Source organism: Penicillium crustosum (genome assembly GCF_028827405.1).
Source record: "Penicillium crustosum strain IBT 35664 chromosome Unknown utg000003l_segment0_segment0, whole genome shotgun sequence".
In the NCBI taxonomy this organism is placed as follows: Eukaryota; Fungi; Ascomycota; class Eurotiomycetes; order Eurotiales; family Aspergillaceae; genus Penicillium; species Penicillium crustosum.
Genome location: NW_026623124.1, coordinates 2,567,189 through 2,590,002, shown reverse-complemented (window position 1 = coordinate 2,590,002; position 22,814 = coordinate 2,567,189). Strand labels below are relative to the sequence as shown.

The window sequence follows — 22,814 nt, the reverse complement described above, 5'->3', positions numbered from 1 at the left end:
TTTTCATCTCTCGGAGTCGGAAATAGACGGAACAGACTAGATCGCATTGTATATTCTAGAGTACTCCGCCCAAGATACATAAACACATTCAAACGCGATGTGTGGCCATGCCGACAGGTGGCAGGGGTACGAACCACGTTTGCGGAGACCCGGAAACAGATCTTCAACATCAAAGCATCATACATAATTGTGTTGCTCTCCCTCAGCCACAATCGATCTTGGCTTTGGATAATTTTATTTAAGCCACAGATGTCATGACATCGCAGCCTCGAATATCGTAATTTGGCCTTAAATTGGACCGGATACTTCGCATATATGTACTCCGTACGGGGTATATGAGTACCATATTACGTACCACGTTTACCCATATATTAATCAATCTTGAATGCAAGCCTCGTCCACTGAAACCAATTTAATCTCACAGGGGCCCTGAGTGGCCCTTATGTTGTAGGTGCGGTTATGGTCGAATTCCCTCGGAACCCGGCGGATGTAAATTTCTTTAAAAAAAAGGAGAGAAAAGTGCGATTGAAATTGTGAATTGTACAAAAAAAATCCTCCGTACTAAGAGGGTCCCTGGATCGTATCAGTGCACAGTCATTGGCCTATCATAATTTCTAATCGACCTGGTCTCACCTAGACACGCTATTGCTCTCTGTGCCGAGTTGATTGGGTTAGCGTGGTTGAGATAAACAGAGCTATGCATGTATTTCATCCTCCGTACTCCGTACTCCGTACAATAAAGTGGATATTGTAGCTACTTCTCATGTGCTCCGTGCGTTGTAGCTATGTATTCGGTTACGAATATGAAGCATCTTCAAATCACGCGGCGAACGCCGCAGACTCTGCACACCTTCGTATGAGATAGAGCCACTCACAACAGCTGACGCTGAAGCGAGACAGCCCCCTAGTGGACATACTAGAGTGAAAATCTGAGACAGGTTTTGTAGGGTGTTTGGCCTGTCTCTCTACCTTGTTTCTTAATGCGCTACCCGGTGCCTTTCCATCTTCTAGTGCATTGGGCTAAGCCACTTTTTATGTTTTGACTTCGATTTTCGCCTCGAACAGCGTAATGCATTAGGTAATTGTATTTTATATTTTAGGCCTTCTTTTTATTTTATGTGCTCTATTTATGCTTGATAACTTTCTTTCGACCTAGGTAGTTTTCGGGTGTGTGGCCATATATATATATTAGGATATATATATGGCATTGTGGTTCAAAGTGGGAAAATCTAATCGTTGACAATCCTATGAAATCATCTATCTATATTCATATTTTGCTACATATGTACTCGCCCTCTCGCTCCCTGCGGGTAAACCAATTTCCTTGCCGTGTGTTCAGCTTGATAGTTTCACGGGTTTCCTGCAGCATGCAGGAGAATCTGTTATTCTGTAAATTTATGACCAGCTGGTACTGACACTGAGCTTGTTGCAAATAAAACAGCGTTATATACCCTGGGTGGTTGTATTTAATTTAAATCAGCAGACACTCTAAGCATTCATTGAAGCAAACATATCTTGCCCAGGTTGACATGGTGCTTCGAATCTGTCAAAACCACATCACTGCTACAAGGATCCATCAGGTAAAGGATGACCAAAATTGCTACGAAGGATATGCAAGTCAGACTGGAACTGTGACCAGGGCCCTACATCCACCCAGCTCGTAGATACATTGCATGGCGGAGGTTTATTCTCGGGCTCCTAGTGTTACAGGTGGACCGGCTCCGACAGATATGGACAAACCGCGAAGAGAACAGATGATCGGAGATTGAATTCTGGTGTCTATATCCACTCTGGCTGGATCGGATTGGGAGGGTCTTTGGGTCGTCTGGTTGAAACCATGACCGCAGGGCGGTGCATATCTCTATCTGATTGTCTTCGGCTTTGACTTGTCTCGCAGACGTCGATAACTATGACATCGCAACTCCACATTGAGATCCCAAGATTTCCGTCAGAATACGGTCATGATACGTTTGAACAGTTGTGCAGGGCTAACCCATTCTTGCTTCCATTGCTGTTTTCGAATACATGGAAGGGTTATGCCTCACTTCAATACCACGGGAGGGTAGAGGCAGCGCCCAACGGCGGAGAAAAACATATCAAAACCCGAGCTAGTGCGCCATAACAATTGAAAAGAGGAAAAGAAATTTCAAATCAACAAAGTTTTCGCCTGGACATGCCTAAGCCATGTAGGTGGTGGAGTCAACACCAGCCTCGGGGTACTCACTGCGTACATGGTTAGTATATTGGCAAAGGGTATTGTAAATTGGAAAGTTAAGAAAACTTACGGAAGGGCAACCTCAAAGCGCTTCTCAATCTCCTTGAGGACCTTCTCGTCATCCTCGTTGCTGACGAAGGAGATAGAAAGACCCTTGGTACCGAAACGACCGGCACGACCAACACGGTGCAGGTAGGAGTCGGCGTCGGCGGGGAGATCGTAATTGATGGCAAGGTTGATGCGCTCGATATCAATACCACGGCCAAAGACATCAGTGGCAACACAGATACGCTTGTTGAACTCCTTGAACTCCTTGTAGCGCTTGATACTAGGTGGAGGTCAGTAAATTGCTCCTGCCAATGCCGAACTCGGATGGACTTACCGCTCCTCCTGGCTGACACCAGAGTGAACTGCGATACTGGGGAAGTTGCACTCGCGCAACAGCTTGTCCAGCTCGTTGGCACGTTGGGTGCTCTTGACGAAGATGATAACCTGGTTGAACTCGAGGTTGTCCAAAAGCTCATTCAGCTTGCGGTTCTTCTCCTTCTCGTCGAGCTTGATGTAGTACTGTTGCAAGCCGTGGAGGGTGAGCTTGGTATCATCATCGACATAGACCTCCAGCGGGTTGCGCATGAACTTCTTGCAGATGGGACGAATCTCCTGAGAGAGGGTGGCACTGAACATCATAACCTGCTTGTCGGCGGGAGTTGCACGGAAGATTTCCTGGACATCACGGCGCATATCTGAGGATGTTAGTGGGAGGTGATAATCGAGTCGTATCTCGCATGCACGTACCAATTTGGTCAAGCATCTTGTCACACTCGTCGAGAACAAAGGCCTTCACGTTACGCAAGGACAATTTCTTGTCACGGACCAGTGCGTTCAGACGACCGGGAGTGGCAACAACAATGTTGGGGTGAGTCTCCTTGTTGGACAGGATTTCGACGTCCTTCTGGATCGGGGTACCACCGTAGAAGACCGCAGTCTTAACGTCGGGCAAGTACTTCGAGAAACGGGCGTACTCGTTCTTGATCTGATAAGCAAGCTCACGGGTGTGGCACATAACCAGGATCTGACACTCGCCAGGAACGGGCTCCAGTTGATGAAGGGTGGTGAGAACGAAGACCGCGGTCTTACCGAGACCGGACTTGGCCTGGCAAAGAACATCGACGTTCAGAATGGAAGTCGGGATGCAAACTTGCTGGACTGTTGGAAGGCGGAGCCGATGTTAGATTGGGTTCGACGAAAGAAGAAGCAAAAAAAATCCGTCTCGCAATGTCCGTCCATCCCCCAACAACATCAAATTGATGCGTGGGCGGTCATCTTCCACCGCTTGATCAAACCACCATGACTGCATGTCACATTCAAAGCCATGCTTTTTGTGGGTATCCTATCATATTCTGCAGACAACATGAGGTGCGCCTCACAAGGAGACAAACATGATAAAATATCAGTCTTCCACCGCGTGTGCCAATCTCCACGGAGTACGTGGGAGTTGGGAACGGAGGCTCAGGCTTAGCGCAACAGCGCCACAGGACCAAACGCGTATATATTATATAGGGATATTGTCCTTTTCAGGAGCAATAATCCTCATGTCGTCTGCAGATTCGAAACACGACTGATTGCCAAATACCGACAGAAGAATCTTCCCGCGAGGATGGACGGACGTTGGAGATTGGACAAATGGAGGAACGCTTGTGGGAATAATGAGTTAGACTAACCCTCCGATGGATGTTCGAAGCCGCAGTCGGTGATGGCGCGCAGAAGTTCACCCTTCAGCAGGAAGTCGCGGAAACCGGTAGAGTGGATACCGACGTAGCTGCCCTTCTTGTCGGGACGGCCGCCAGTTACAGTCAAGTCACCCTGCTTGTCGGCATCGCCATTGGTGGCTGCAGGCGCAGCAGTGGTGGCTGGTGCTGTGGTGGTCTGAAGCTCCTCATCAGAGTAGTCGATAAGATCTTCCTCGTGAGACATGACGACGTAAATAGGCGAGTTTTGAGGGGAACAGGTAAAATTATTGGGATAGAGAGATGATGTGGGGTTGAAGTGAAAAGAAGACAAAGGTAGTGATGAGAAGAGTATGGACCGCGGGAATGTGGCAGGTCTCGATAGACAAAGGTGGTAGGGGAAGAAGTCACAAGGCGGTAGGATGAAGACCTCACCAAGGGAGAATCACGTGGTTATTCAGCCTCACCGCTTTGGGTCTAGCGTCAATTCGGAAGCTTTTCTTGAATTGCAGGTTGCAGCAAACAACTTTGAGATCCACTTGCTTGTTGATCTGTCAAATTTTCGAGAATGGCAAAAGCCAAAGGAAAAAAGGAAGCCAAGAATTCCAAGAATTCCAAGAACTCGCAGAGCCATATTCGAGCACGGCTGGATTACCTACATCAAGCTGCCGCATATTTCCAGGGCAAATCTACACTCGCCGAGGGTCAGAATGTCAAAGTCCACAGCAATGAACCCACCTCAGTTGCTGGTCATCTTGACCCAGAGGATGGCCACACAGGATATACTCAACAAGTCTGCTCTGGGAATCAGAAGAAGACCCAAGAGCCATTGAGAAACCTCTCAAGGGTATGTGTATCACATCTACGCGCCGTTGCAATGAAGACGCAAATTCGGCTGCCGGTCACACTGAAGAGATCAGTTTGTAAGCGCTGTGACACGATCTTGATTCCGGGAGTGACTTGCTCGCATGAAACTGAAAACGCAAGTCGCGGCGGCAAGAAGCCATGGGCCAATGTACTGGTCGTCCGGTGCCTCTCATGCGGGACTGAAAAGCGATTCCCTCAGACAGAGAAACGTGGGAAAAAGCTCGTTGAGCGCCGCAAGGAGAAAGACTCGGCCCCGGTACTCGATGTGAATGTACCAGAAGTGGATACCTCAGCGGCGTCGCAAGGAGAAACAGTCGAATTATGTGAAGAGAATGTGCCAATGTTGGATGCTGCAGATGTCCCAGTGACGTGAATCGCACCCGCCAAATTCATCTATTACGTGTGGGGTCACTTCCATATGTTGAACCTTATACCCTGCGCATTCCCCCAATGTCCCGCAGAACACGAAACTAGTGCGGCTGCACGCTTCAACAGGCCGATGCATCTCGCATTTACCATATCCACGACATGGTCAAGGCGCCCTAATGGAGAGCCGGTGGACCGCGTTTTTGGTGGGCTTTTACAATGAGATGTCAGCTACAATGACCAGGGCTGTCCATAAAATCAGGGCAATTATGTCCAAAATCATCACCGGAAGAAGTCTCAAACCCCGTGAGTAGCCTCAATATATCCTCGGCGACCACACCCACACGGCCGGCATGCTTGATATTCAAATCCAGCCTCCGACATTTCAACGTTGGAGGATCCAATGCTATGCGGCGCACGATTCAATGGTTTTGAAGAAACTGTTCCCAATCATATTGCAGAACACCATAAGCCAAGCTATAACCATCCCAACGATGGACATGGGCCAACATCAACGCAGAAAAAGAGGAAAACCCAGAGCAATGTACACGCAACATGCAGAGAGGGGAATCAAAATAACAGGGGAAATAGCAGAAGCATCAAATCAAACAAGAAGATACAAAGATGGGTCGTGTTTATGCACTTGATATCACATTAAAAAATCCTTCATGATAATCATCAAATCTCATGGATTTCCAGGACCGGGTGGGAACCGAGTTGCCATTGCCGTCGTGGGTGGAGCTCAAGCAGTCGTGGAAATACTTTTATCCTTTCGAGGTCGCATGCTCAACACCGGTGTCTCGCCTCAATGGCACCGCGAGGCATGTAGTTCTTAGAGCTCATTGTGTCATAAAGCAGATACCCAGACCAATGAAATGTGACATACATGAATACGGTGGCTGATGCGCATTCAAAGAAAAGGGTCCGTGAGGACACATTTGATATATAGTATTTTGGTTTCTTTTCGTTCTGTCGGCTTTGGTATGTTCTGGTTTGGGTACTTGTGTGGAGAAATATAGGGGTGTAATGGTCGAACCATCCAGTGGTCGAGTAAAAGTGAGATGTGCAAAACGCATGATCGTAAACGGTCTTTCGGGGTGTTTGAAGACAGATGTGGGGTTGGAAGTATATGGAGGGGTTGTATATGGGAAGGTATCATCGTCGGCGCCGAGAACTCTGGTCAATGCGGTGATCTAGGTTCTCGATTCGGCCACGGAATGACCTGACGATATCGCGGATGTGAGCGATCTTCGCCAAGTCATTGTCCAACTCGTCGATAGAAGCCAGGATTTCACGGGTGCGGGCGATTTCGGCATCGGCATTGCGAATGACGTTTCCCGCGCGGTCGTAGGTGTTTTGGATGGAGCGCTGCATTTGATCCTCGAGCTAGCAAGGATGTCTCATGTTAAAACTAAAACAACGAAATGTGATTTCCCGATGATTTGGACATGCGGCCAAGAACCGCTGGGAAAACATACATATTCGATCCGCTGACTGATCTGAGCCTGTAAGCTGTCTAGCTGGTGCGATAGTGCGCGGAGGCTCATAGGGTCCAGAAGCAAACGGCCCTGGCTGCTGGCAGCGCTGGTTGCGCGCGAGCTGGAATTGCTGGTTCTTCCGGTGCCTCTGCCCCTGGCCAGCCCATTGCCGGCATGGCCACCCTGCAAGGCAATCTGCTGTTGCTGTCGGAGGATCTGGATCTCGGAGGAGGTGAGACCAAGCGAAGTGTCGGGAATCGAGGCTGAGACGGACATTTGGTCCCGGCAGAGACATGCTCCGACCGCGACAGTCTACGAGGCGCCGATCAAACTCGATGTGAGACCAAACGGACCACAGGTCATGATGGAGGATGGAAGGTGTAGAGAGGGGAGGTTGCGATATACTCCAGTCAGGTTAGGGAATGCGACTATTGACAGTTAAAGAGGGGAGGGAAGCTTCTTTTTTTCCCCCATGAGGAGAAATCAAAAAGGAAAAAAGAAGCGGAGAAAGAAGGCGTGAGCCGCTGGGAGTTTGGCGGCAACTAAACAGCGCGCGGCTCCAAAGAAGCCAGTTACACTCCCCGATGAAGAGGCTAGTGAGATTTCTCTTTTATATGTTCAGGAGCACAGGCTCAGGCGGAAATATGATACCTCGGACCTCCCCATAAAGAGGGGCTTGAAGATGGAACGAAAACCCCCAAAAAAGCAATATTTAGTGCGTTATGTATTTTTTGTTTTGACGTTTTAAGGATTTCTGTTTTTTTCTGTTTGGTTTTATTCGTTAAGTACTTCTTCAATGGGTTTATTTTATATTGGATATTGCGAGGCTACCTAGGTCAATGCTGGGCTCTGCGCCTATCTTGAGGAGGGAGAATTAAGAGGCTCTGCAGTATGCGTACTAGGAATGTGAGAAAATCAAGAGCAATAGCGAATAGTATACATATATATCCAATAATCATATTAATCATATTAAAACTCTCTGAAATATATAGCTAGGTATAAACCAATATAAATCAATATAACTTGATGTACCCTGTACTAACTACGTATGTACGATGTATGTCGTTGTAGTTCCAGTTCCGAACCATGGTAGCTGTCTCTCCACTCTTCCACTCTTTTCTCTACGGAGAACTGCAGCAACCAGCTGAGACTTAACTTTGATTGGGCTCGTATATACACCGTCCTTCTCTCCGCTTTTACCCTCTGTCCGCGACTGAGAGTTTTCTGCCAGTCAAAAATATCCAGGACTTAACCTTAGAACTCTGCCGTGGTCGCTGCACCGCTCTGTACTTCAATTAGCTTCAACTTCGACCTCAGCCTCTTTATTCAGGTGTTACTATCACATTCAACCTTACCTGCTTATGTTGTGAGACTGAAACCGGTAATTTTACCTGACACCCACTTGTTCATACACTTGCTCGCATTCGGCCTGTGAACGTCACCCAATCCCAATCCCGGACACCTGCAGTCTCAACCTGACGGCCCGACGTGATCAATCCAGCCGAGGCGACCTAACTCACTGATTACCTGTTATTCTGTGAGACAGACAAATCAGCTATCCTAATTGCGCGCTTTGTTTTCTAGTGTGCGCCTTGCATTCTTGTTCCCAACCATAGCCTTCACGTGGGGCAAACCCCACAGAGCCTAGGAGTTTGCGCCGGCACTTAATTTGCGATCTCTGGAATTGATTCGACAAGTGCCCGAGGGATTTCTTACCGGCTTTCGCAGCTAGGTTACGCCGTACCGATAATTACAAACCACCCGCACACCAAGCCCAACCTCGACACCAACACAACGTCATGGCAAAAGACAAAGAGCGTTCGGTCAACCCTGCCGCAGCGCAGCGGAAACTTGATAAACAAAAAGAGTTGAAGAAAGGGAAATCAGAGGCATTAGCGCGCCGAAACGAGAAACTTGCGCGCCGCAACCCAGATCGAATTCAGCGCCAGATCAACAGCTTCAAAGAAGCCGAGGAATCAGGACAACAACTACGACCGCGAGATAAGGAGCTCCTCGAAGCGCTGGAGAAGGATTTGAGAGCCGTTTTGAAGGCGCGTGAAGCTCTTGGCGACAAGGCACCCCGGTTCGATCACGGCGGCAGAGGAGGCCACCAGGGTGATGGTGCTAGACGAGGTGGTGGCGACGGCGTGCTTGGGAAGCGAAGGCGAGGCTCAGATGAAACACGAATGCCTCGCGACAGTGACAGCAGCGACACGGATGAGGATGTTCGAAGGATACCCATGCCGCGGGATACACCGCCACCGATCCCGCGCCAGCACCAACGCAGACGTGATGTAAATGTGCCTGCGGAACAGAACGTTGAGCGCAGTGGTCCTCACCCGCTGCCATCTCGTCCAACGGCGGTTCCAGTGGCCAGGACAGTTTATGAGGCGAAGCCTCAGATTCGGGACCTGCGACAGGAGGCTACTAAGAAGTTCGTTCCGGCTGCGGTCAGGATGAAACAGCAGTCAATTAAGGGACAGGGGAAATTATTGGAACCGGAAGAGATGGACAAGCTTGAGAAAGCTGGGTATAATGCCGGCCCCGCCCCGGAAGCACAGGCTGGCGATTCGCCACAGGAGGATTGGATGTTGACGTTAGAAGAAGAGGAGCGGCGTCTTAACCAGGAGCGTCTTAACCAGGAACGTAAGTCAGTTCAGATAGAAGAGGTCGAAGATGAGGAGGCGTGGGCTTAATGTCTGACCCTTTGAATAAAAAGTCTCACAAAACGTGATGCACCTATCATGCTACAGATTTCAATTAGATGTGCAATATTGCGTATTCCACGTACAGTCCGAAAAAGTACCTAAGTGTACCGGTTATACATCTTAGGGCTAGCACTACAGATGACTCGACTAGCATCTAAAAGTCTAGAATGTACTAAATATGTTTGTATGAAAATGGGTGTGTGCATCCATCACTGAAACATTGCAGTACTAGACCTCCGAACGCTCCTTGAAACACCAAAGTGCAATGAGCATGGAGAACATGGCCGAGGAGAAAGATTATCCGAACGAGAAGTAGGGTGAAGGACTACTAACGAGAGTCCAACATAACCACAAAGCAACATATTTACAACGGACAAGGATACGACGAGTAATAAATTAAAGGTTTAGAGAGACAGTAAGGAAAATACAAAAATCCAACAGTGAATGCATGGCTGATGCAAATAAATGTACAGGAGGACTGAATCATCTCCTTCTTTGAAGGAAGGGGGCGTGACGGCATAAACGACAAAAGAAAAGTAGTAAAGAGTCCAGTCGTGGAGGTAAGTGTGTAGCCAACGAAGGCAAAGAGCCATGGACGAGCCATGGACATGTGTATCAAACTCCGTGTCTTGCATGTGGCAAGGATGCTCCGAAAACATTAGGGCCAACTCCGTGACATAATGGGAAAGTATGGGCAAGAAGCGAAGTGCGAAACCCGAAAACGGTGGGAAACAAGAGGAACTGAGGGTTTCCAAAGAAACCAAATCATCGAAATCCAGAACAGAACAGAAAAAAAGAGAAAAAAAAACCTTCAATCCAAAACAAACTCCATCCACACCAGACCAAGACGCCATAAAAAAAATCAAAACCGGAACTAAACTGAAAGGACAAAGTAAATGCAAACGAAATCTGATCTGGGCGAAAGTCTACCGCAGGTTGCGGATAACCTTCTTGCCACGGGCAAGGAAGGGGCTGGGCATCTCATCCAATTCAGGGTTCCAGATAGCAGGAGCATCACGTTCAGAGCATTTCACACTCATAGTGGGGCCGCCAGCGCGCGAATCACTGGCAGAACGCTTGACTTCATCCATCGGACGGCCTCCAGCTCTCGCCTGTGCGAGTTCGACTAGAGTCCGGCCACCCATGTTACGTTGCATAACAGCCTTGAACATTTCTTCGCCGCCACCCCCATTCTTGGCGGGGGGAGGTTGCTGCTTCGAGGCACTCTTGCGAGTTGGTGAGGTGCCCGCATCAGCAGCTAGGTTGGCGGATGATGGGATTTTAGTTAGACGGCGGTGGGGAGATCTGGCTCTGCTCTCATTTGCACTGCGCTCTTCGGATTGGGAAGCAGATGCACTCGTCGATTGAGGAAGCCGAGTACCACTAGAAGGGAACAGCGAGGGCTGGGTGGTAAGTTTCTGCATGAGAGCCGCGGTGTTCTGGCGAAGTAGAGGTCGCCGAGGTGCCTTCAATGGGTCGGGCTTCACCTTGGGCCGAGTTGGGGAGGGCAAGTCGGGTGTGTCGTCCTCATCATCGGAGTAGGCTAGGGTGGGCTCCCACTTTGCCTTGTTCCGCTCGGCCTCTGCAAAGATATTGCGAGCGCCTCCTTGGGCGGAAGTGCGGCGAGGGGACAGGGAAAGCGAAGCGATTGAAATAGGTGACGGTTCAGCCATTTGAACATCCACCGGTGAATCAACAACGGTCTTGGAACGACAAAATGGCGTCCGGGTCTCTTTCTTGGGCTGCTTTCGGGTATTTGATGGAGGAGAGCCTAGAGACAGCTGGCTGATGTCGGCGCTGGATGAAGGAGTAGTATCGCTGTCGTCTGTCATGTTGGCAGAAGACCGGGAAGACCGCCAACCTTGATTACTAGATCGAGAGGACCCAGAGCCATGGGTACTGGTGCGAAATACATCATCTCGGGAGGTGTTGCTATTGGAAGTGTTGTGCTTGTACTTCTTCACCTCAATAGCAACCCTTTCTTGCACTTCAGACTCAAATCGTTTGCGGAGTCGGTCAAGTTCGCTTTGCACCTGACGGTCAATTTCCAAGCGTGCTTTGACCTCCCACTCTCGTCTGACGGTGTTTTCAATTTCAGCCTTGATTTGTTGCTTTTCTGATTCTCTCTTGGCGAGATTCTGTTCCATCTCGCGGACTTTATGGACAGCAACCTCCTCACGTCGGCGCAAGGTCTTTCCGAGGTCAACGACCTCCTTCTCCTTACGCATCAAGCGAATGATAGGAAGATGAATTAGAGCGGAAGTATCAGGGCGGTGATCGGGATTGACCCGTAGACAGCTTCCGATAACGTTCTTGAGCTCTGGTGAATAGTAATCAGGCAAGGGAGCGAATTTTCCCTCGCGAATTTTTTGAACTAGTTGAATGTGGGTGCGAGCGTTGAAAGGGGGCTCTTTCTGGCAGAGCTCGTACATGATGCAGCCAACCGCCCAAATATCGGAGCGCAGGGTGTATTTTTCAGCTGCACAAATTTCCGGTGACATGTAGAAAGGTGTGCCAACATAAGTCGATGCGAAATCGTGCGATTGCATTTGCTTGGACAAACCGAAATCGCCCAGCTTTACGGTGTTGTCGCTACCGAGGAAGATGTTCTCCGGCTTCAGGTCGCGATGCAAAATAGTGACTTGCCCCTGTTTTCCCTTGAGACCAGATGGCTTGGGAGCTGGGCCCAGGATATTTGATCCGACCTCGGCGGGATCGGAGCCGTAGTGACACCGGAACAAAGCAGTGACAAGCTGAGAGAGAATGCGCCAAACAAACTCCTCTTCTGCGTACTTGTTGGCCTTCTTCAAGTTCTTGATGACCATGCCTAGATCTCCGCCGCCACAGTACTCCATGTACAGATACAGGTCCTGGCTGGCCTTGAGATGTTCCCGGTGGTAGTATGCGACGATGTTTGGGTGACGAAGCGAACTCAAAATGTTGAATTCGGCAGTGAGTTGTTCGCGTTCTTTCTGCGACATTTTGATGTAGTTGATTTCCTTGCGGCATAATATCTATAGGAGCAAGTGGAGGTTAGTTCCGGTTGCAAGATCTCAACAATCACTGCACTTACGAATCCATCTGACTTCCGCTTAACTTTGCGAATGATCCCGAAGGAACCGCAACCTGAATGAATATATAAGATTAGTTTTGAACATATAGAATATAAATTGGGTCATAAAAGCGCAGAACTTACCAATTTTATCCAAAATCTCATACTTATCGGCCTCAGCCAAAGCAATCGCCATGGCTACAGATTGCTGTAGAGTTTAGGACAATAAGGTGAAGACGAAACAGAAGAATGAGGGTCAATGATGCATGAACGGTTTGAGACAAGATCCTGTGTTAGTAAAAAAAAAGAGTCGAACTGCGGAATTGAAGATTTGAAGAAGAGTCAAGGTAATATGAATTGGAGCTTTGAAGATGGGTGTTTGGGGGATCGTTGCTATGCAACCATTGATTATGACGCTTTCCCCAACCCAGCAGGCGGTGGGGGAGGTCGATCAAACGGTCGGAAGGAGGCAAAACCCCGAATGACGTTTGTTCAATTACGATTTCTATAGTCTAATGGCGTATTGCTGTGTATACTTGAGTATATATATATCTCCATACATGAAGCATCCAAATACCTCGGTATATATTCACCCCCCCCAAATCCGTACAATATAGAACACCCTCTTAATTTTTGACTTCAAATTTGAACACTCACGTGATCCTTATCGATAAGCCTTTTTCCGCCCCGCCGTTTGCCCTCATCCCACTTCAACCTGTTGTTTCTGGCAGCCTGCATGATGGATGAGCCAACTGTGCTACGGAAGGACCAGCTGGAGATCAGCTTAGTCAATGAGAAGAAGTTGATTAAGGAGGGCACTATTAAGGATGATAACCCTTTAGATCTCAGTGAGGCATTCCGCGAACTATGCACCGCATGTCGTCAGGGCGATTTGAAAGTCTGTCAGGAGAAAATCACCGAGGGCGTCAATGTTAATGCTCGTGATCCTTATGATTACACGCCATTGATCCTGGTGAGTACAATATATTGATAAACCGACTGTGCCAATCCCGCGTACCACATGATAACCAATGAACTGGTAGGCGAGTCTCTGTGGTCATTATGAAGCTGTGCAACTTCTTCTCGAGTCTGGTGCACTTTGTGAGCGAGACACATTCCAGGGTGAAAGGTAAATAGTAATTGGTTCTCTATAGAGGGACTAGAATTAACGATAGTGGACCTATAGATGTCTGTATAATGCCCTAAACGACCGGATACGAAACCTCCTCCTGGAATACGATTATTCCAAGTCCACGGACCCCCTCCAGCCGCTAGCCGCGCATATAACTTCGCTTCTCACCCGCGAGTCTCCAGTAACGACAGATATTGTTGTGACTGCATCCGACAAATCGCTTCACCTCCACAAATTCATCCTTGCGGCACGCTCCCCATATTTCTATGGTAAACTAGCCGTGGCACCAGACTCTGCAACATGGAATCTCCCCAGCACCATTCCCCCGGAGGCATTCGGTGCCGCTATCAAATACCTGTACTTTGGCGAAGCCCCTCGGGACTTGAGAAGTGGACCAGGGACAGGCTTCACGGAGTCCGAGACTTTCGCAGGGGTGGATAGAATCTCCAAGTACTTGGAGATCCCCAATCTTCTAGACAGTATCCTTGATAGCGGGGATAGGAGACGTGCCAGACAGAGAAGAACCGACGATATTTCCAGGGGTCGAGATCAAATGGAACAATGGTTCCAGGAGAATATTCTGGGGAACAAGCTCGAGGTGGAGACTTCGAAAGTGAACGAAGTGAAGTGGAGTCGAAGCAATGCTATCTTTGCTGATGTCCTTCTGAGAGCGGATGAACTCCCTGAGGAAGAAGAGGAAGCAGACGTTGACACACCGGAAGTCAGCAATGGCACATCCAGTTCGATTCCCATTGGCCCTATCTCTACCGCGAGCGAAAAGACTCTCGAGGCACAGAAATCTATCATCTTCCCATGCCATCGAGCAATGCTTTTGCGGTCTGAATTTTTCCAGGCAATGTTCACATCTACGTTTCGCGAAGCTTACGTCAATGAGACTCTCACTATCATCGACGTGAACTGTTCGCCCGAGGTCTTGGAGATTATTCTTACGTTCTTATACACCGAAAGAGCCGATTTCCCCTTAGAAATTGCTGTCGATGTCCTATTCGCCGCAGATATGCTCTTCATCGAGAAGCTGAAGACAAAAGCTGCCGTGGTCATCAGCACCCTTGGCAGTGCTGGAATGTCTCAGAATGAGGCTGCGAAAACTCGAGGTACGGCGCACGAAGATGAAATTGACATTTACTCAATCGTTCGGGCTGCGTGGTTGACGCGCGTGCAACGATTGGAAGAATTCGCTGCTCGATACCTCGCATATCGACTGGAAGCACATATAGATAGCCCAGAATTTGCAGAGTTGATCCAGGAATCAGCATCTCGTATCAAGGCGAGACAGGAAACCGATTCCATTGAAATGCTGGACGATATCCGGTTCTATCTTGGAGAGCGCTTTAGACTGAGATTTGATGAGGCTGGTCTGGATGAGATGATGGAAGAAAAAGAGCTAGAGGAATATCTAGATGAAGATGAGCAGCCCGAAGACGTTATATATCTCACAGAACGGGTGAAGGCCCTGGATGTTTCCAAGGAGGCTATCCCTAGCCAAGGGCAGGAGCCGCAAGTCCATGCCCCTGTGATTCGAACTCTGGACGGCGCGGTTGTCGAGGATGAATTCTCAGAAGATGCGATGAACTATGAGATCTTGCTTGAGAAGTTGGATAATTTGCTGGAGCGACTCAACCTCGAAGCTTAGGCAATTGAGGCTTCGTCATTAGCTTCGAAATCAGTTGACCAACAGCATCCCCTGGTTTCATTGAGCAGTTCTTCCAGGCTGTCGCTTTATAAAGGGACCGAGATCGAGGCTATAGTGTCTGGGGATTGGAAGGCGCATCTGATATGAACTTCAATATATATTCAGCTGGCTGGTGGAATCTTTCTGGTGACAAGCTCATTGCAGACTCCGGGTAGGAGGGAAATGTATATATTTTGCTATAGATAAAAGAAGTAGTAGATGATTTCAACAACGCCCGAAGTTATGTACATGAAAACACTGATAATTCTCAGTGACAAGCTGTCAAATTCATTAATAGAAACAAGTCCAATGTTTCTAGACTTCGCAGGCCATGGTTGGATTGCCTGGATGCGGATTCGAAGATCACCCTCAAGTACACTTGGTGTGGTAGGAAGTTTGTTGCGTGGCTAGTGGGTGTCAAGGCCATGATGGACCTTTTTTATAGCTGCCGCCTTGCATTTGAATCGAAAATGATGCGCGCCTCTTTGGAGGACAAAAGCGCGTGCTGGTTGCATCGTGGGTTGGTTCGCATTAAACGGTAGTTGTGAGTCCGTTGCCTCCATTTGGCAAAGAATTTGTAGTGTTCATCGACCTCCACTCGGTTGATCTTGATCATTACCACCAATGCCTTTCTGTTGCTTCTCGAGCATCCTTGCATCCAGGTCTCGTATCTGGTTCTCGATTATGCCTCTCCGAGCGACCAAGTTGGAGCGCATACCGTGGAGGGCTTTGGTTTGCTCATCGAACGTCGATTCTTGCCGTTGCTTTGCTGTCTATATCGCATAAATTGTTAAATCTGAAATGAGATTCAATGACAGGACTGCAAATAAACGGATCACTTCGGTCTAGATAGATTCACTCATACCTCGGCAATTTCTTGATTTGTTTTGAGACCAGCTCCATAAAGAGTGCCGGTGATAGTGATAGATACGACCGCGGCAGTTAAAATTAACCGCTTGATATTCGGAGGAGGCATGGTGAGTGCTATACAAAGTCGAAGCTAATCAGATTGATCGTAACTAATTGGTCATTTTGAGGCTCTCACCGCCTACCCAAACCAGACTTTCTATTGATCGCGGACGCGTTCCCCTCGCGTCTGACTTGAACAAAGAACGGCCGGACAAAGCGAATTTTACAGACAGCCCATGAGGCTCCCTCCGTATCTACTCGAGGGTTACGACCAACATGGCGTCACCCAGTATTCCTCGTCGTCGACCCCACAGCGAGAATGAAGAAGGCGAAGACCCTACGCTTACTCCCCCAGCCCGACCCTCAAACCACAAACGCCCCCGCTTGAACCCCGCTGATAGCGATGACGGATCGGAGCCTGAATACGAGAGCGAAGGTGGAAGCGAAGCAGAGAGCGATGAGGATAGCGCTGGATCTGAAACACCAGAAGGAGTTTCCCAGGCCTCGCCTGCGATAGCCTACGATGGCCTTGGCCCCGGAGGCTATAAGCCGGGTGCGATTGTGCGTATCAAGGTGACAAACTTCGTGACCTACACATCCGCAGTATTTTATCCTGGACCAAAACTCAACATGGTCATTGGCCCAAATGGAACGGGCAAAAGCACCCTGGTCTGTGCCATCTGCTTGGGCCTGGGATGGGGACCTCAGGTACGACTCGGACTATACTTGTGCACATTCAAGCCGGACTGACATTCATCGGATCTCTAGCATCTTGGACGTGCCAAAGACCTGGGCGAGTTTGTGAAGCATGGGGCCCGAGAGGCTGTAATTGAGATTGAACTATGCGGACCGCCCAAGAATAGAGAAAATTCCATCATCCAGCGAACTATCAAGCGCGATGGCAATAAGAGTTCATTCACACTCGACGGAGTTCCTGCTTCTAAGAACGAGGTGTTGAAACTGGCTCAGTCGTTCGCCATCCAGGTAGACAATCTCTGCCAGTTCCTTCCTCAGGATAAAGTTGCTGAGTTTGCTGCACTTACACCGGTCGAGCTTCTTCATTCCACCCAAAGAGCAGCGGCTGGCCCGGAAATGACCCAATGGCATGAGGCCCTAAAGAGACTAAGAGCTGAGCAGAAGAAACTTGAGGCGGCCAACCGTGATGACAAGGAAACGCTAGAAAATATGGAAAATCGCCAAGAGATGCAAAGAGCTGATGTCGAAAGAATGCGCCAGAGAGCCGTGATCAAGCGGAAAATTGAAATCCTTGAGCGCTGCCGTCCAATTGTGGAGTACAAGGAACACCACAATGCCGTTGAGGCCTTGAAGGTTAAAAAAGTTGAAGTCGAGCGAGAATATCGTCGGGTCCAAGCAGAGAACGAGCCTATTTTGCTCGCAGTCAACGCTAAGGAGGCATATATCGCGCGATTAAACGACGTGAAAAATGACCGAAAGGATTCTGTCGACGAGGCATCCAGGATCGCCACTGCACACGGCCAAAAAATCGATGAATTTGAGAACAAGATCAAGGACCTCAACGATCAGATCGAGGCAGAAAGAAAGAGCGGTCAAAGGCACAAGTCCGAAGCAGCATCGGCTCAGCAAACTATCAACAGGCTTCGACGCCAACAAGAAGAAGAGGCCGTGGAGTTCAATCCAGAATTTTACAACGAGACTTTGGTAAGAAACTCTATATTCTCTATTATTTGGATTGGTGTGCTTATCACAGCATTAGAGAGAGAAACGGCTCGAAAAACGTGAGCTTGAGATCAAGGCCAGAGAAATCCAAGACAAGAGGCAGCCCATTCAAGAGCAACAGCAGCAAGTGCAAAGGAGTATCCAGCAGGCCGAACGCCAGCTGAGTAGCTTGGACTCAGCCTCTGGCCAACAAGAACTCAAGTTGCAGAAAGCATCTGTCGACACGCTCAAAGCTTATAGGTGGCTTCTTGAGAACCAAAACAGGTTTGAGAAAGAAGTATTTGGCCCTCCAATCGTTACATGCTCAATCACCGACCCTAAATTTGCCGATGCTGTCGAGTCTTTATTCCAGAAGACAGACTTCACATCGTTCACTGTGCAGACTAGGAATGATTTCCGCACCTTGCAACATGCGATTAACCAAACTTTGGGGCTCCATGATATTAGCATCCGCACCTGCTCGCTGTCATTGGATACTATGAGGGCTCCAATGCCTAACGATCAACTTGTCCGATTGGGATTCGATGGATGGGCTAGGGATTTTCTAGTCGGACCCGATCCTGTCATTGCCATGCTGTGCAGTGAGAAGAACCTACACTCGACTCCTATCGGACTGCGTGAAATCTCAAATGAAGTATTTGCCCGTTTGGAGGAGGGTTTAATGAGCACCTGGGTATCTGGGAAAAAAAGCTATCAGGTGACTCGGCGTAAAGAGTATGGACCTGGCGCCACATCAACCCGGGTTCGAGAGATCAAGTCTGCTCAGGTCTGGACTGCACAGCCAGTTGATCTTTCTCTTAAGCGTGAACACCAAGAGAACATCACGCTATGGAAAGAACAGCTGCAAGACATCAAGGACAAGCTTGAGTCCGAGAGGGCTGCTGTGTTAAAGATACGCGAAGAACATGAGCAGGTCGAGCGAGAAATGGTAATTTCTGTATTTCTCTTGCTTTCGTCACACATCATACTAATTTTTGCCACAGAAAGACATCGAGAAAGAAAAGAGCGCAAAGCAGACAGCTCACACTCAGTACCGAGCAATCCCAGAGAAGATCTGTATGTCCCATCCTTGTTCTTCTGCCGTCCGGCACTTGTCTAACAGCTTGCAGCTCAACAAGAGGCCAAATTGCAAAACATTACATCGATGTTTGAAGGGGTCCGAGAGAGAGTTCGTGAGATTCGCAACCAACAAGACGAATTTGCAATTCAAAAGGCTGAGGCCGCTGTCGAATATGCTGTAAGTTCACAAATGAAATGTCTATCTATTTTCATCTAACGTGATTCAGGATGCTGTTGAATTGTTCCGCCAAGCTTATGAGGAGCTCATCAAAGTCGAGGTCCTATTTTTGGAGGCGACTTCCGATCTTCAGACCCTGCGGCATCGCAACATTGATAGTACGAAATTACTAGAATCAAAACGGCGAGAGGCACAAGAAGCTACAGTTAAATTGAGGGAATCCAAAGTGAAGGCCAGGGCAGTTTTGCAAACAGCTCAGCAAATCAGCCGAGAACTACATGGCCAACCCGACGCGCAAGCTGTACTTGAAGAGCTTGACGATCATGACATGGATAGACTCGAAGCCGATATTGACTCTGAAAAGGCCCGACTGGAACTCACCCATGGTGGCAGTAGCCACATGATCAAGGAGTTTGAAGACCGTGAAAAATCGATTGAGAAGTTGCGCTCGAAACTCGCCGACTTCCTAAACAAGCTTACGGAACTTGGCAACGCCATCGCAGATATCCGCAAGGACTGGGAGCCCAAGTTGGAAGCACTCATCGAGAAGATCAGCGATGCCTTCTCGGATTCTTTCCGCCGCATCGGATGTGCTGGCCAGGTCACCTTGGGCAAAGCAGAAGGTGAAGCTGGGCCTAACGGTGAGCCTGGTGCTAGCGAATTTGCGGATTGGTCGATCGTGATTCACGTCCAGTTCCGGGAGGGCGCCGGGTTGTCGGTCTTGGATTCCCATCGCCAGTCTGGTGGTGAGCGAGCCGTGAGTACCATCTTCTATCTCATGGCACTCCAGTCACTCTCGGCCTCACCCTTCCGCGTGGTCGATGAGATCAATCAAGGTATGGACCCGCGAAACGAGCGCATGGTTCATGGACGCCTGGTAGACATTGCCTGTGCCTCAAGCGAGGCCGAGGAAACCGACGAGAATGGCAACCCCATCGGCGGCGGTGGGGGTGGCCAGTACTTCCTTATCACACCGAAGCTGCTTGAACAACTGTCTTACAAGCCGGGTATGCGTGTGCTTTGCATCTACAGTGGGGAGCATATGCCCGAAGATTATGACAAGACCGAATTCAAGAAGGCAATTCGAAACATGAGGGCAGTAGCTGCCAGTGCGATTACTAGTGGGCCATCTGAAGTGATGCAAAGCAATGGCCAAGTGGATGTCTATGCCTAATGAAGTTCTCGGGGGTTTTATTCTCCAGTTTGCGATACCCAATACCATTTTACCATTTTACCGTTTGACCCGATTTAGCCCATCTTCCGGATGAACATCGGGAAGGCTACATATGTACGTAGATTTCTGGGTTCAGTTCAGAGAAAAAGGAGTCCACAATGTAACCAACCTTGTTTTTTATATACATATATTTAACTCTGTATATGAAAAGTTGTATAACATAGATAGGAACTTGATAAAAGATCAGGAGATATGAATAGATCACACTCCCAGATGTTCCCAGGCGTGGGTCAAGCACTCGCACAGACACGGAGTGGCCGATCCTGCATATGGGGCCAAATGGGAGCCAAAAGGGAGCCGCAGTGGACTTGATTGGATTTTCCCACCAAAGAGGTGAAAGGGGTCAAAGAGGTCGAGGCCAAAGACAACCGTTTACGCTTTTCTAGCTTTTGGGGGGTTTTCTTCCGGGGGGTTTACCTAGAAAGTTCGATGGAAAAAAAAAAAAAAGGGATTCTCATCCTTGCTCGGATCGGATGATTCGACCAAAAAAGAAATAGATTTACGCAAACCAAAAAACAAAACAAAACAACCAAAAAATAAAAACCTGTACTCCGTACGGAGTAAAGAAGAAAGAAGAGAGAGCTCAGATCGACATTTACGGTCGATCACCGGAGGATTGCACACCAATGGGCTGTCAACATTAGGCATTCCTTTCGCTAAAATCAACTCTAATACATTTCAACTGTACGAAGTACATACGGAGGCACTCTTGTACTCCTTTCCTATCCCTTATTGAGATGGCCATGCATATGACTGCACGGGGTTGATCGACGTTGCTTTTTGGTCTATTGGTTCGATATTCTACGATGCAATGCAAAGATTTATTCTTGTATATGTCTCATGAAGATGTGTATTATCTTACCTCTCTCTCTCATTTTTCTTTTCTTTTTATTTTGCTCGCTTGTGGTCGCTTGTCATATCACCGCTGCATCGATCAGATTGGCTTACTCTGTACCTAAAACTCCTATTTGCTAAAGGATATTTCAAAAAAATATCCCCATGTAATATGTCACTCTCCCCTACAAAGACGATACGAAGTACGGAGTACATCACATTTCAATACCAAACCAGGTGATGCATCATAGCGCTTGGAATCCTGCACGGCCCCCAAAGACAGATCCACGCATTGGTCACTCTGCTGCTTGATCCTTTTCAACGGCCCCCAATAACGTGGCTTGAGGTCTCACTTACCCCATAGGGAAAGAAAAATGTCCAAACGGCCCATATTCTATTGTACAAAGGAGAGTGCCACGGACAGCGACACTTCAGATCGTAGCATCGCAGGGTCACACAATCTCGGCCACACCCGGCATATTCAGATCTGGACGGCCTGATGACTTGAAAATTTGTATATTGCAGACTGCCTATGCAGCCTGGACTTATCATTGAGAACTTGTACCTTGTACCTTGTAGCTGCATATAATAGAGGATGTACAATGCAAGCCCTTTTTCGCCTGATACTTGTTTTTGCATGAGGGCTCCGATCCTGTAATGTGGCGCAGGACATTACCAAGAATATGAGACCCAAGACAGACCTGTATCCAATAATACATGCTACCCAAATGCACATGTAGACCCAACGGATCATGGCGTGGCGAGGTGAACTAGACAAGGATGTATAACCGCCAACAAGGCCCCCTCCCCTTTCCCCCCTCCCAGAAAAGTAAAAGCCTGGAATGCAACGATGATCTACTACTCTAGTCACTCACAGACTTCTCTCTACCAATCCAATGGCGCACGGAGTAATGCTTTCATAATAATGAACTCAACACACACGCCTCTCTCCTACCCAATCCCCACACAAGGGAAGAAGCAATTGCCGGCATGAGACAACACCATGAAAATCACACGTCGATCACCCAAGATCTACCATTAGCGTCCACACAACGTACGCACTACAACGTACGCACTTCAACATACGTTCCATGCTGTACAAGGTTCACATTGGGATTGCCTCTCCGACAGGGATGATTCGGGGATTGCCTCCTACGCGACCGAGTTAATGACCGAATTAGTAACGGAGCCCCGGTTCGATGATCACTATTTTACAGTCCAAACTCTATATATATATATATATATATATGTACTTTGCAAATATAAAAGTAGACAATCAAGGATTAGGACCGAGTGTTAGACTTCTCATTGGCAAACTACACTGCAGTAGCATTGCATCCTAGTGAGCGATCAATGCGATGGGCATTGGGTCTCGTATGTCCGTATATTGTTACCATCGACATGTGCCTGGGAGGCTGGGCATGATCAGACCCTTGCCCCTCCCCACTGCCTCGGTGTACGGAGGATTTCCGGAGTAGTTGGATATTTACATACGTACTACTCCGTGGGTGGAGGAATGTGTTAGGCAAATCGGCGAGTGGACCCGAGGAATCACATAATCTTGAGTCATCGGGTTGGACATCTCAACGGTTACAAGAATCCTTCCGAACAATTATCCGAAACCAACCCCGAAAGGATCAGAGCGGGAAAAATAGAAAGCTAAA

The 22,814-nt window shown here is 48.4% G+C and overlaps 8 protein-coding genes across 8 annotated transcripts; 4 read left to right on the top strand and 4 right to left on the bottom strand.

Annotated features, from left to right (window-relative positions):
* Positions 1-2,168: 2,168 nt before the first annotated feature.
* N7487_008042 (ATP-dependent RNA helicase SUB2) lies at positions 2,169-4,236 on the bottom strand. Its single transcript, XM_056875772.1, has 5 exons — positions 3,937-4,236; positions 3,011-3,421; positions 2,598-2,958; positions 2,286-2,543; positions 2,169-2,223 (listed from the first exon to the last, which is right to left on the bottom strand). The coding sequence occupies exons 1-5, from the start codon at positions 4,187-4,189 to the stop codon at positions 2,178-2,180; spliced, it is 1,329 nt and encodes a 442-aa protein (XP_056727960.1). The 5' UTR covers positions 4,190-4,236; the 3' UTR covers positions 2,169-2,177.
* A 274-nt stretch (positions 4,237-4,510) lies between these two features.
* Positions 4,511-5,182, top strand: N7487_008041 (ribonuclease P Rpr2/Rpp21/SNM1 subunit; the record flags this gene model as incomplete). The annotated part of the gene is made up of 1 exon (XM_056875771.1): positions 4,511-5,182. One exon carries the CDS (start codon positions 4,511-4,513, stop codon positions 5,180-5,182), a length of 672 nt encoding a protein of 223 aa, XP_056727959.1.
* Positions 5,183-6,235: 1,053 nt separating this feature from the next.
* Positions 6,236-7,034, bottom strand: N7487_008040 (uncharacterized protein). Its single transcript, XM_056875770.1, has 2 exons — positions 6,654-7,034; positions 6,236-6,561 (listed from the first exon to the last, which is right to left on the bottom strand). Exons 1-2 carry the CDS (start codon positions 6,927-6,929, stop codon positions 6,331-6,333), a joined length of 507 nt encoding a protein of 168 aa, XP_056727958.1. The 5' UTR covers positions 6,930-7,034; the 3' UTR covers positions 6,236-6,330.
* Positions 7,035-8,452: 1,418 nt separating this feature from the next.
* N7487_008039 (WW domain binding protein 11) lies at positions 8,453-9,349 on the top strand (the record flags this gene model as incomplete). The annotated part of the gene is made up of 1 exon (XM_056875769.1): positions 8,453-9,349. One exon carries the CDS (start codon positions 8,453-8,455, stop codon positions 9,347-9,349), a length of 897 nt encoding a protein of 298 aa, XP_056727957.1.
* A 938-nt stretch (positions 9,350-10,287) lies between these two features.
* On the bottom strand, positions 10,288-12,609 carry nimA (serine/threonine protein kinase nimA; the record flags this gene model as incomplete). Its single annotated transcript, XM_056875768.1, has 3 exons — positions 10,288-12,375; positions 12,435-12,487; positions 12,558-12,609. 3 exons carry the CDS (start codon positions 12,607-12,609, stop codon positions 10,288-10,290), a joined length of 2,193 nt encoding a protein of 730 aa, XP_056727956.1.
* Positions 12,610-13,149: 540 nt separating this feature from the next.
* N7487_008037 (ankyrin repeat and BTB/POZ domain protein) lies at positions 13,150-15,199 on the top strand (the record flags this gene model as incomplete). The annotated part of the gene is made up of 3 exons (XM_056875767.1): positions 13,150-13,386; positions 13,457-13,542; positions 13,600-15,199. 3 exons carry the CDS (start codon positions 13,150-13,152, stop codon positions 15,197-15,199), a joined length of 1,923 nt encoding a protein of 640 aa, XP_056727955.1.
* A 623-nt stretch (positions 15,200-15,822) lies between these two features.
* N7487_008036 (uncharacterized protein) lies at positions 15,823-16,214 on the bottom strand (the record flags this gene model as incomplete). Its single annotated transcript, XM_056875766.1, has 2 exons — positions 15,823-16,011; positions 16,104-16,214. The coding sequence occupies 2 exons, from the start codon at positions 16,212-16,214 to the stop codon at positions 15,823-15,825; spliced, it is 300 nt and encodes a 99-aa protein (XP_056727954.1).
* A 209-nt stretch (positions 16,215-16,423) lies between these two features.
* On the top strand, positions 16,424-20,256 carry N7487_008035 (DNA repair ATPase SMC5; the record flags this gene model as incomplete). Its single annotated transcript, XM_056875765.1, has 6 exons — positions 16,424-16,855; positions 16,916-17,827; positions 17,883-18,773; positions 18,829-18,901; positions 18,955-19,082; positions 19,132-20,256. 6 exons carry the CDS (start codon positions 16,424-16,426, stop codon positions 20,254-20,256), a joined length of 3,561 nt encoding a protein of 1,186 aa, XP_056727953.1.
* Between the last annotated feature and the right edge of the window lie 2,558 nt (positions 20,257-22,814).